This window comes from Glycine max, chromosome 2 (assembly GCF_000004515.6).
Source record: "Glycine max cultivar Williams 82 chromosome 2, Glycine_max_v4.0, whole genome shotgun sequence".
Taxonomy (NCBI): Eukaryota; Viridiplantae; Streptophyta; class Magnoliopsida; order Fabales; family Fabaceae; genus Glycine; species Glycine max.
Window position 1 is genome coordinate 10,597,788 of NC_016089.4, and position 12,286 is coordinate 10,610,073.

Consider the following 12,286-nt stretch of genomic DNA (forward strand, 5'->3'; position numbering starts at 1 on the left):
TTTATTTATTAAATAAATTTTCAAACTTTTATTGTATTATTTTTCATAAAAAGAGAGAAAGAAGAATTAAATACTAGTAGATACAAGTAATATTATACAAGAACCATATAAAAAGCTTATTTGGTGTACAATATTAATATAAATAAATTTTATGATGACATATATTTTGAAACGTTATTATCTGTTATTATATCTTGTTCTTATTAACCAAAATAAAGGCGATAAATAATTATCTGATATGTGCCAAAAAAAATAATTATCTGATATAATCTTTTAGTTTAATGGACGTCAATATAAAAAATAGAAATGCTTGTAAGTTGTAACCCACATTTATCTTATAAATCAGCTTGTTTTGTTCGTGTAATTGTATGCATGTGAATGTAGGAGACATCTCAACACATTTTTGTAATAAATTCCCCACTCCAACATAGGTGTGTCAAATTAAGTATATGACCTGACTTACAATGTATGGGTACTGAGTCATAATTATATCAATTTATTAACACTTAGTTTCTCCTAGTATATATAGCATCACCCTCCAACGTGCCTCCTTTGAACTCTCACAAGTTTGTTTTCTTGCCTTCTTTTTCTCTTATTCTCTACTACAACATTTTTTTTGTGTGAAATTTCTCTACAACTAAATTTCCATATAGGCTGCAAGACCCTCATCAACCTACAATTAGTTTGTTACATATATAGCTAGGTTGAACAATATGGGAAGGTCACCATGCTGTGAGAAGACAGGGCTAAAGAAAGGGCCATGGACACCGGAGGAAGACCAAAAGCTCATTGCTTTCATCGAAAAGCATGGCCATGGAAGCTGGCGTGCATTGCCTGCAAAAGCTGGTAATCAATTCAAAATCATTTTTGCATTTATTTATTACACGTTATATAAGCATCAAGGCTTTAAATTACAATTAAAATCACAATTATAATTTCATATTTTTTTTATATTATGAGAAATCATAAACAAATATGGCCGTATGCCTACGATCACAATTACGGTCACAGACACTTTACAAACCTAGATGTTAGCATGGATTGTTTTTTAAAACCCTTGATAAGCACCCTTTATAATCAAAGACGATTAATGTTAAGAAAGTATTGTTGATTAAAACATCAACTATTGAGATAATAATAAAATATAAGTTTATCTTTTAAAGTGCATTTGCTTACCTTATTGTAGTTACAAAAAATCCTTAAACATTATATTTTAAACATGAAAATAATAATGAGTTACTATCACGTACTCTTTGTTTTCCAGGGCTTAGAAGATGTGGAAAGAGTTGCAGACTTAGATGGTCGAATTATCTCCGACCTGATATAAAACGAGGAAAGTTCAGCTTGCAGGAAGAGCAAACCATTATTCAACTTCATGCCCTTCTAGGAAACAGGTCGGTCCTGATTTCTGTCATGGATCACATATAATATATAGAATAGTAATTAACTAACAAGAGTAACGATACAACATATATACATAGGGAAATAAAAACTCCCCCAACAAATATTTTACACGATTTTGGGAGATTAATTTCAAAAATAATAAAAGTTATTTTAAAGTTGATGATACGCAATTTTATATATATACATATATTATATGCATATATTATATTTTTTTTTTTAAATCTTCGCACTGACGTTTTCTCTTTCATCCAATAATAAATGGTTTGTCATAAACCCTGTCACCCTGCGTAATTTATGTTCGTGATTGTACTTTTACGTGCAAGTTGCAACTAACATTTCCTAATGCATTCAATTTGCATTGGGTGTATTCGGTTAATCACGTAATTTGCCATAGTATGTATTTAACTGTCGATAATTCTTTTTATATGCATTATGTAAAAATAAGATAAATTAAAAAAATTGAGGGAGATATTAATTTGTTATTGAATTTTTTTAAAAAAAAATGCTATCAGTTTATTGACCAATTAATGTATATATTATTAATCAATTAACTAACTGATAATTATCATTGTTTTGAAAAGACGTGGGACTTCGAATATAAGAATAATTGTTTTGATAGACACATGACATAGCTAGAAAGATTAAATAATTGATCATGTGACAACCTCAAAATCTTTAGTTAAATTTTTTCTTAAGAAGGTTTTAATGTTAAACATATTGACCGGAGGCCACTATAATTAGGATAATTAGGTTCTAAACAGGATTGTATATATTAAAACAATAATCTATTATAGAATTTTAATTTAAATAGTATAAACCACACATGATGTACTTTAAATCAAGTAAATATAAATACGCTATCTGAAAAAAGGTAAATATAAATATACCTTATTTTGTGCATTTGAGTACATAACTATATTTTTTTACAACATGATCTTGTTAATAATTCTCTTAAATAATATTAATAACAATTTTTTTAAATACACGCTTTTTTATTGGAAAATTGTATTTAGTCTCGCTAAATAAACAAGTCGGATATTATAGTTAATGAAATTACAGGCAGTTCAGCATTTGTGCAATCGATATTAGCAGTACCCAATTATTTTTTTCTATATGTTGTTTTCAATTAAAAAAATAACACTCTTTTCCTCTTAATCTTTAGTTTTTCTTAATTTATTACTATTCTTTTCAATTCAAGAAAAGTAGGAAAAGACATAAGAAAAAGTGAAAAAACAACCGAATGATTTGAATCTTTATCATTAAATACTTAATAATATAATAAAAAATACTTATATTTATTATCTTAAAATATAAAATCAATAAATATTTTTTATTTATTCTCTTGTTTTAAAATAAATATCATTCTAGATTGTTATTTAACTTTTTCTATGTAATGTTATTTAAATTTTTCTGTAGAAAACAAACCTTAGTATTAATATTATATTAAAAAAGTTTAAGTAACACTTATTAAAAATATTAATAGAAAAATAATTAATATTACATTAAAAAGTTAAATATGACACTTATTTTAATTTAAGATTATTTTTTTTAATGTGACACTTATTTCAGAACAGAGAAAATAATAATTAAGAAAATATTTATAACAAATTATCATACAATTTAAATGATTGGAATATTTCAGAAACAAGTTTATTTAATATTTTATATATATATATATAATAATTATATTCATAAGTTCACTTTCTTATCTCTCAGTTTTAATTTATTACATTTCTTTCTTTTCTATTACATCATTTTATATATGTTTCATATATTTCTCTCTTTTTTCTTTTTCTATTCTTTTTTCCTTCTACTTATGACACCCCAAAATAAGAAGAGAAATATACAATATGAACCAAGATCAATTTGCACATAAAACTTAATTAAATTTGAATAATTTTTCTCATAAATTAAAAATTAATCTTAATAGTATATATTTTACTTAAAACATTGTTGGAAATCATATATGATAATTTCTCTCAAAATTGTATGCAACTTCATAACAACTATATACATCCATATTGATTTATATCTTGAAGTTGAATTTTGCATGGACATACAGGTGGTCAGCCATAGCATCTCACTTGCCCAAGAGAACAGACAATGAGATCAAGAACTACTGGAACACCCACCTCAAGAAGAGGCTGGACAAAATGGGCATAGACCCAACAACCCACAAGCCAAAAAATGAGTCCCTAGCCTACTCCAAAGACGGCTCGAACCTTGGCCACATGGCTCAGTGGGAGAGTGCTCGGCTCGAAGCCGAAGCCAGACTCGTAAGAGAATCCAAACTACAAGAACAACAAAACAACCTCGGACCTATGTCCTCTCCTTCCTCAACACAAATTACGAGGCTCGTTCTCAACAAAATCACACCCCTACAACAAAAACAACACTCACTACCACCGTGCCTCGACGTGCTCAAAGCGTGGCAAAGTTCATGGTCAAACAACAACAACAACATTAACAAATACTCATCACTAAACGACAAGAAGAAAACCATGCATGTGCGTAGCATGTATGCCATGATGCTTTCAAATGATGACCTAGAGTCTCCAACATCCACTTTGTGCTTCCCCGAGAGCGTGCAAATGAATAATAATAACAATAACTCTAACGCTATGGTCTCAACCAACCACCTTGGGTTAATCAATGAGAACTATTTACTCCCTCCAACCACCCTGGATGAGTTCATTATTACCAAAAGTTTAGGAACAACAAGTAGTGAGGGTGCAATTGAAACCGTGAATGGTGGTGGTAGTGACTCGTGGAGGTACTTCACCAAACACAACAATGAAGAAGAACAAGTTGAAACTGATGAGAAGACAATAATGTACGACACGATTTCATGTTTGCAAGACGATGACGGTGATATTATGGTGGCTGTTGAGGCATTAAGAGGTGCTGGTTATTATGATGATGATAATAATAGCAACAATAATAATGTCACATTTACGCATCTCTCTAGCAATGTCAATAATATGGTGGGTTTCGAAAACGATTTTGATTCCAATGAAGATTTAGCGGCGGTGAACTTGCATGTGAACTTCGAGGAGAATAAGGATTATTGGAATGGCATGCTTAATTAGTTAGTTATAAGTGAACAATTTTCCTAGCTAGCTACCATGTTATCATATGTAGTACGTTTGTTTGTTTCAGAGAAATAATACATTCCTTTTGTCATTCTTCACAAGGTTTTCAGTTATCTTTCTATTTATTATTTATTTGATCTTTATACTTAAAAAAATAATTAAGTATCTTATACCAAAAAATTACTAATTTTAGTCTCTCTATACATGTTTTTTAATCTGTTTTAGTAACTGTCAACTAAAATTGTTAGGATTCAGACGAAGTAAAAGAAAATGTATATGTAAGGATTTAAACTGGTTAAAGAGTATATATATGAGTATTAAACTGAGTAGTTTAAGTATATAGGAATCAATGGAGTGATTAATTAATATTGGTATTAACCTTTAAAATAAATTAAATAAAACAGAATAAATCATTAATTTGAATGTGAATTTAATTCTCTTAAATAAGATTTAAGATTTAAATCTTATGAATATAAAAATAAGTAATTGGAGAGAAATATCCTACTAAAGGGTGGTATTAATTTTCTAACAAGAAATATTTATCAAAATTAATGGATATTCTACATATATGCACTACTATCATATTAAAAAAATAACTGAATCAGATTTGGTGTGAAAAATTATAAGGAATATTTGATGATAATAAAAGTTAATCATAATCATAAATAATTATCAACAAAAAAATATATTCATCATTAAATTTTCCCTAAAAATACATATCTAATAGATATTAGACTTAGCTCCTCATGTAATGGTCCTTAATACGTAGACGTACACTGCTCAATATATATTGAGCACGTTCTTTAAGATCATGTGAACTCTAATAGCAATATTTACACTTTTACGTGGTGTACTTCAAAAAATAAAATAAGAAAGGCATATGTTGACAGAAAATAAAAAGTTCTAAATAATTTTATTGTGAATGATTTTTTGTTTTGTATTTTTTAACAAATGTGCTTATATATTATAACGGTCAAAAAATTATGATATTAATTAATAATGTAATTTAATATTTTTAAGGTGCTCAACAAGCTTCCAAGAGTTCTATTATAATAAATAATGCATCTTAATACTCTGGTTAATTAGCATTCTCGGATTAGAACCATTTTCTAGCAATATATTCTGCATAATTCAGAACCTAGTATAGAAAACATAATATAGGTAAGAAATAAATATATGCTTCAGATTGCACTAAATGAGTCTGATCCCCTGACTACAAGCTCTCCAAGATCCGTGTTTCTGGCGTCCTACTTTATTCCATCCTAGAGTATAGGTTATTAGTAAGAAATAAGAAAAACTTTACTATATTTGTATTTACATTCATTTTTTTTCCCTTCAATTTTTCTTTTTATCGTTACCTTCATTTCTTATTACATTATCCATTATTATATCTGAGTTTTTTTCTCTTTTATTTATTTTTTCTTTATCTCTTTCTTACTTTCATCCATACACTCGAAATCTGAAGTGTACTTTTAGTTTTTAGTCTTAGAAAACACACTTTGGATTGCACTTTTGTATTCATGTTGAATCATCTAAATTTATTTTGAAATACTATTTAATATGATTTTAGATAAATGTTGCATCTAAATTGATCTCTCAATTTCTTGGGGATGAACTTCAAATTATGATGAATTATTTTTGGTGGAGATTTGGAAAAAGAGATACAAGGGGAATTAAGTGGATCTCATGGGAGAAAATGTGTATATCAAAGAGTGATGGTGGTTTTGGGATTTTGAAATCTACATGCCTTTAACTTGGCCATGCTTTGCTTTCACGTATCTTCAAAGCTAAATACTACTCGAGGGATTTTATGGGTGCAACCTTAGGGCATAACCCATCCTTTGTCTGGCAAAGCTTATTTTCATCTAAGGTGGTCTTAAAAGAGAGATTTAGATGGAAACTTGGAAATGAAAAGGATATTCACATATGGGAACATGTATAACCTGTTGGATTTTTTGGACTCCCTTCCTATGTGGAGTTAAGACCCAAATGAGAAGACTCATTTTGTTTTACTTATTTAAGTGGAGAGGGGTCAAATTAGATGTATACACAGGGAGTGACTCATTTGAGAGGGAAAAACTGTTACAAATCATTGAGAGAGAAAGGAGAGGGGAAATCATTGTGATTTTCACATACCCACTAGAGAGCATTTTTCATATTGCAATTGCATATTCGTTCACCGTTGGATCGGACTGATTTTTGGATAGCATGTTTTACGCGCGTGATACTTTAAATTGTTTGGTTGGATTAGGAAAAAGATATCTAGAGAGAGAGATAAGTGTTTCACATTATATGCTCTATATTTTGGAGTCTTATCTTCTTGTCTCTATTGTACCAATTGGGGGTTTGTTTTGATTTGACTGTTTGTAGCACGTTTTAATGCACTTGTTGGAGGTTCTCTTCTATCTTCATTGATTATAGTGGAGTTATTTCTTTGATCTGGACGAGCCGTGATTTTTACTCTTGCATTGAGGGATTTTCCATGTTAAACAAATTGTGTCTCTGTTTTTTTTTTAATTTCTATCTTACACTCTATACTTTATTGGTACTCCTCACAGGTTCTTGCAAGTTTGGAGAATTTATTTCCGCTGCCTATTACTTTATTATAGAGTTTGTTATTGTGTTGACTTATTTCTCTCATCAGAGTGGTATTAAAGCTTTTTGGTTAATGAATTGTTTTTCTATTAGAGGAGCATATGAAGAGTGATAGAGACAAGAGCAAGAGCAACTCCAGGTCTCGGTACAAGAATGTTGAGTGTCATTATTGTCATAGAATTGGGCATGTCCAGAGGAATTGTTTTCTATGGAAGAAGGAGAGTAAAGACAAAAAGGATAAGCAAATAGAGAAGGATCATGATGATGACCATGTGACTACTGCTACCAGTGATGATCTTGTTATTCTCCATGACCCTGATTCACTTAATCTTGTATCTGATGAAAGCATATGAATAATTGATAGTGGTGTTACACTGCATGTTACAGCCAGGAAGGAGTTCTTCATATCTTACACTCCAGGTGATTTTGGAGTCTTAAAGATGGGTAATGATGGCGTGTCGATCCAAGGTGAATGGTGTTGGTGATGTTTGTTTGCAAACCAACATGGGAATGCAATTGCTACTTAGAGGAGTGAAACATGCTCCAGATGTCTGCTTCATTTTGATCTCTGTGCAAGTACTTGATGATGTTGGTTATGATAACCACTTTGGTTCTGGAAAGTGGAAACTCACCAAGGGTAACCTGGTTGTGGTCAAGGGGGAGAAAATTTCAAAGTTGTATTGGACAAAAGCTTTGGTTGCTAGAGACAGTGTGAATGCTATGGATATGGAGGCATCTTTGTGGCATCGAAGGCTTAGTCATATCAGTGAGAATGGGCTGAATTGTTTAGCCAAGAAGGATATACTTCCAGGATTGAAGAATGCAGATTTGGAGAAATGTTCTCATTGCATGGTTGGTAAGCAAACCAGAGTATCCTTCAAGAAGCATCTTCCCTCCAAAAAATCTAAGTTGCTTGAATTGGTGCATCTAGATGTTTATGGCCCTTTGAAGGTGAAATCCTTTAGTGGTGCACTCTATTTTTTTTTACCTTCGTTGATGACTATTCCAGGAAACTTTGGGTCTATGTTTTGAAGACAAAAGACCAAGTTCTTGAGAAATTTAAGGAGTTTCATGTCTTAGTTGAGAGGCAGTCATGTAAGATGCTGAAACGCATTCGTATTGACAATGGTGGTGAGTATTATGGACCATTTGATGTCTACTGCAAGCAGCATGGTATTGCTTAGGAGAAAACTCCTCCTAAAACTCCTCAACTGAATGGTTTGGAGAAGAGGATGAATAGGACATTGATCGAGAGAGTGAGATGTATGCTCTCTGAAGCAAAGTTACCCAAGCACTTCTGGGGTGAGGCATTGTACACGACGATGCATGTTATCAATCTTAGTCCTATTGTTGTTTTGAATAGTGAGGTGCCGAACAAAATTTGGTTTGACAAGAATGTGAAGTATGATCACTTAAGAGTTTTTGGCTGCAACGCTTTTGTGGATGTTCCAAAGGATGAGAGATCCAAGTTGGATGCAAAGTCAAGGCAATGTATCTTCATTAGTATATCTTCATTGGTTATGGTGAGAATGAATTTGGTTACATGTTTTATGATCTTTTTGAGAAGAAGCTTGTTAGAAGTCGTGATGTGAAATTCATGGAAGACCAAACCATTTAAGACATTGATAAGGTGGAGAAGTCTACACCCAAGGAAGACAACGGTGTGGCTGATTTTCAACCAGTTCAGCCGCCTATTCAGAATCTAAATACTGATGTTCAGAATTATGTTGCCAGTAACCTGGAGATGAGGTTCTTGTTGATGATGATGATGAAGAGGAGCATGGCATGTCACAAGATGAAAATCTTGGTGATGCTACCGAACCACCTCAAGTTCAACTCAGGAGGTCCAACAGGGAGAGACAACCTTCTAAGAGGTATTTTCCTAATGTGTATGTGATCCTAACAGATGATGGAGAACCTTAGTGCTTTAGAAAGGCCATGGAAAGTGAAGAAAAGAGAAAGTGATTGGATGCAATAAAGGATGAGATGAAATCCATACATGATAATCACACTTTTGATTTAGTGAAGTTACCTAAGGATAAGAAGGCCTTGAATAAATGGTGGATCTATAGGGTAAAGCATAAGAGTTACTCTACATCTCCGAGGTACAAAGCCAGATTAGTGGTGAAGGGCTATAGTCAAAGGAAGGGTGTTGATTTTAATGAGATCTTTTCTTCTGTGGTGAAAATATCATCCATTAGAACCGTGTTAAGTTTCGCTTCTACTCTTGATTTGGAGGTAGAGGAAATGGATGTAAAAATTGCTTTCCTTCATGGTGATTTGGAGGAAGAGATCTACATGAAAAAACCTGATGTTTTTCATGTTGAAGGGAAAGAAGACTGTGTGTCAGTTGATAAAGAGCCTATATGGTTTGAAGCAGGCTTCGAGGTAGTGGTATAAGAAGTTTGAGTCTGTTATGTGTGAGCAAGGCTACAAGAAGACTACTTCTGACCATTGTGTCTTTGTTAGAAAGTTTTCTGATGATGACTTCATTATCTTGTTATTGTATGTTGATGACATGCTTATTATTGGGAAAAATGTTTCCACGATTGACAAGTTGAAGAAGCAATTTGGTGAGTCATTTGCCATGAAGGACATGGGAGCTGCTAAACAGATTTTTGGCATAAGAATAATGCGTGACAAAAAAAGAGAAGAAATTGTGGTTGTCCCAAGAACACTACATCAAAAGAGTGTTGTACAGATTCCATATGGAAAAGGCTAAGGTGGTGAGCACTCCTCTTGCTACTCATTTTAAGCTGAGTTCTAAACAGAGTCCATCAAATGAAGCTGAGAAATTAGATATGCAACAGGTTCCTTATGCATCTGGGGTGGGAAGTTTGATGTATGCAATGGTATGCACAAGACCAGATATAGCACATGTTGTTGGTACAGTCAGTAGATTCTTGTCAAACCCAGGTAGAGAGCATTGGAATGCTACGAAATGGATTTTGAGGTATCATCATGATATTGTTGATATGAGGCTTTGTTTTGGTGGTGATAAACCTACTTTGGTGGGATACTCAGACTCAAATATGGCTGGAGACATTGATTTCAGGAGGTCCACTTCGGGCTATTTGATTAAATTTGCAGGGGGAGGTGTGACTTGGCAATCCAAGCTACAAAAGTGTGTAGCTTTGTCTACTACAGAGGCAGAGTTCATTACCATTACCGAAGCAAGCAAAGAGTTTCTATGGGTGAATAAATTCTTGCAGGAGCTTGGTTTGGTTTAGGATAAATATCTACTATTTGTGGATAGTTAGAGTGCTATTCATCCTTGTAAGAACTCAACCTTTCATTCAAGGTCTAAGCATATTGATATGAGGTATCATTGGATACGAGATGCTTTGGATGCTAAGTTGTTAGAGTTGACCAAAATTCATACCGATGATAATGGTGTTGATATGATGACTAAGGCATTACTAAGAGGGAAGTTGAAGTTTGTTGTGAGATCGCCGGTTTGGCGGTCACCTCCACAAAGTTGTGAGGGGGAGATTTAATTTGTTTGGTTTTTTTGGCTTCCTTCCTATGTGAAGTAAAGACCCAAATGAGAAGACCCTTTTTTCTCACTTATTTAAGTGGAGATGGGTCAGATTAGATGTATACACAGGGAGTGACTCATTTGAGAGGGAAAAAAAATTAGAAATCATTGAGAGAGAAAGGAGAGGAAAAATCATTGTAATCTTCGCATACCCACTAAAGAGCGTTTTTCAGATTACATCTGCGGATTTGTTCACCGTTGGATCGGGTTAATTTTTGGACAACAGTTTCTACACGCATGATACTTTAAATTGTCCGGTTGGATAGGGAAAAAGATTTCTGGAGAGAGAGATAAGTGTTTTACATTATCTGCTCTATTTTTTGGGATTTTATCTTCTTGTCTCTATTGTACCAATTGGGGGTTTGTTTCAATTTGATTATTTGTAACACGTTTTAGTGCACTTGTTGGAGGTTATCTTGTATCTTCATTTATTATAGTGAAGTTATTTCTTTGGTCTGGATGACCCGTGATTTTTATCCTTGCATTGAGGGATTTTTCACGTTAAACAAATTGTGTCTATGTTTTCTTTAATTTCTATCTTGCGCACTATATTTTATTAGTGCTCCTCACAGGTTATTACAAGTTTGAAAAAATTTATTTCCGCTGCCTATTACTCTGTTATAGAGTTTAGTATTGTGTTGACTTATTTCTCCCATCACAACCATGCATCTAAAGGACGAGAATGCTTGTGTTACAACACCTATGGTGGAAGGTGGGCAGGAACTAAAAGTTTCTAATAATATTATTTCTCCCATTAATGATTACTAGGACATCAATACTATTAATCAGATCTTTTCACTACAAGATGTCCAAGCTATTGCTACACCTATCTTGCCTATGATAGATGGAGATTCACGCATCTGGACTCTCACCGATCAAAAATGGTACATGCACTGTTCGTAGTGCTTATTACATGATGATGAAGAAGTTTGTGGATTATGATGAGTTGATAGTTGAAGGAGATTGGAAATTGCTTTGGAATATTGATGTTTCCCCTAGAGTCAAATTGTTCTTATGGAGATTGTGCAGGAACATGCTTCCTTCATGGGTCAAGCTTCGTACTCGTGGAGTCTCGTGCCCAATTACATGTTCTTTGTGCAACATTGATGTTGAGACCACTAGTCACATCTTTGCTTCGTGCCATGTTAATGCAGGTTGCTAGGATTCATTGCATCTTCGTCAGAAAGTGGAGAGCTTGCTCCATCGAGTGTTGATGATTTAATTTCCCTCAACTATTCTTTAAACTTTTGCAGTCAGAAGAAGCTATTCAGTTTATGCAAGCAAGAGGTTATTCCCTTGTTACCTTCGAGATGGATTGTAAAGGAGTAGTGGATAAAATAAGGCGATCCGATCCAGATGAGTCCGAGATAGAGGTTCTGTTATTCAACATAGCAGGAACCTCCTAACTTTAAATGAATCTTATGATTTATCTTTTATAAGAACACAAGTAAATGGAGCTGCTCATAAATTATCTAGAGTCACACCATCTTATCCTATGTTACTAATTGTATTGAATCTTTGATTCAATTAAATGTTATAAGTCTGTTTTTTGTCAAAATAAAAATAAAAATTATATGTTTGATCTCACTTTGAGAAATTAATTTTAATTTAAATTAATTTTAGATAATTTTTTCATTATATTAATTTTTTATATAAA

The 12,286-nt window shown here is 32.7% G+C and overlaps 2 protein-coding genes across 2 annotated transcripts; both read left to right on the forward strand.

Annotated features, from left to right (window-relative positions):
- Positions 1–567: 567 nt before the first annotated feature.
- Positions 568–4,587, forward strand: LOC100792994 (transcription factor MYB106). The gene is made up of 3 exons (XM_003520040.4): positions 568–846; positions 1,265–1,394; positions 3,467–4,587. The coding sequence occupies exons 1-3, from the start codon at positions 714–716 to the stop codon at positions 4,491–4,493; spliced, it is 1,290 nt and encodes a 429-aa protein (XP_003520088.1). The 5' UTR covers positions 568–713; the 3' UTR covers positions 4,494–4,587.
- Positions 4,588–11,473: 6,886 nt separating this feature from the next.
- On the forward strand, positions 11,474–12,035 carry LOC102663887 (uncharacterized). Its single transcript, XM_006575773.1, has 2 exons — positions 11,474–11,773; positions 11,883–12,035. Exons 1-2 carry the CDS (start codon positions 11,474–11,476, stop codon positions 12,033–12,035), a joined length of 453 nt encoding a protein of 150 aa, XP_006575836.1.
- The last annotated feature ends 251 nt before the right edge of the window (positions 12,036–12,286 follow it).

Excerpts from the sequence above, each read along its gene's own strand:
- LOC102663887 (XM_006575773.1), top strand. The coding sequence starts at position 11,474 with ATGGAGATTCACGCATCTGGACTCTCACCGATCAAAAATGGTACATGC. Across the intron at positions 11,774-11,882 it reads ACATCTTTGCTTCGTGCCAT|TCAGAAGAAGCTATTCAGTT; the intron begins GTTAATGCAGGT and ends AAACTTTTGCAG.
- LOC100792994 (XM_003520040.4), top strand. The coding sequence starts at position 714 with ATGGGAAGGTCACCATGCTGTGAGAAGACAGGGCTAAAGAAAGGGCCA. Across the intron at positions 847-1,264 it reads TGCATTGCCTGCAAAAGCTG|GGCTTAGAAGATGTGGAAAG; the intron begins GTAATCAATTCA and ends TTTGTTTTCCAG. Across the intron at positions 1,395-3,466 it reads CATGCCCTTCTAGGAAACAG|GTGGTCAGCCATAGCATCTC; the intron begins GTCGGTCCTGAT and ends ATGGACATACAG.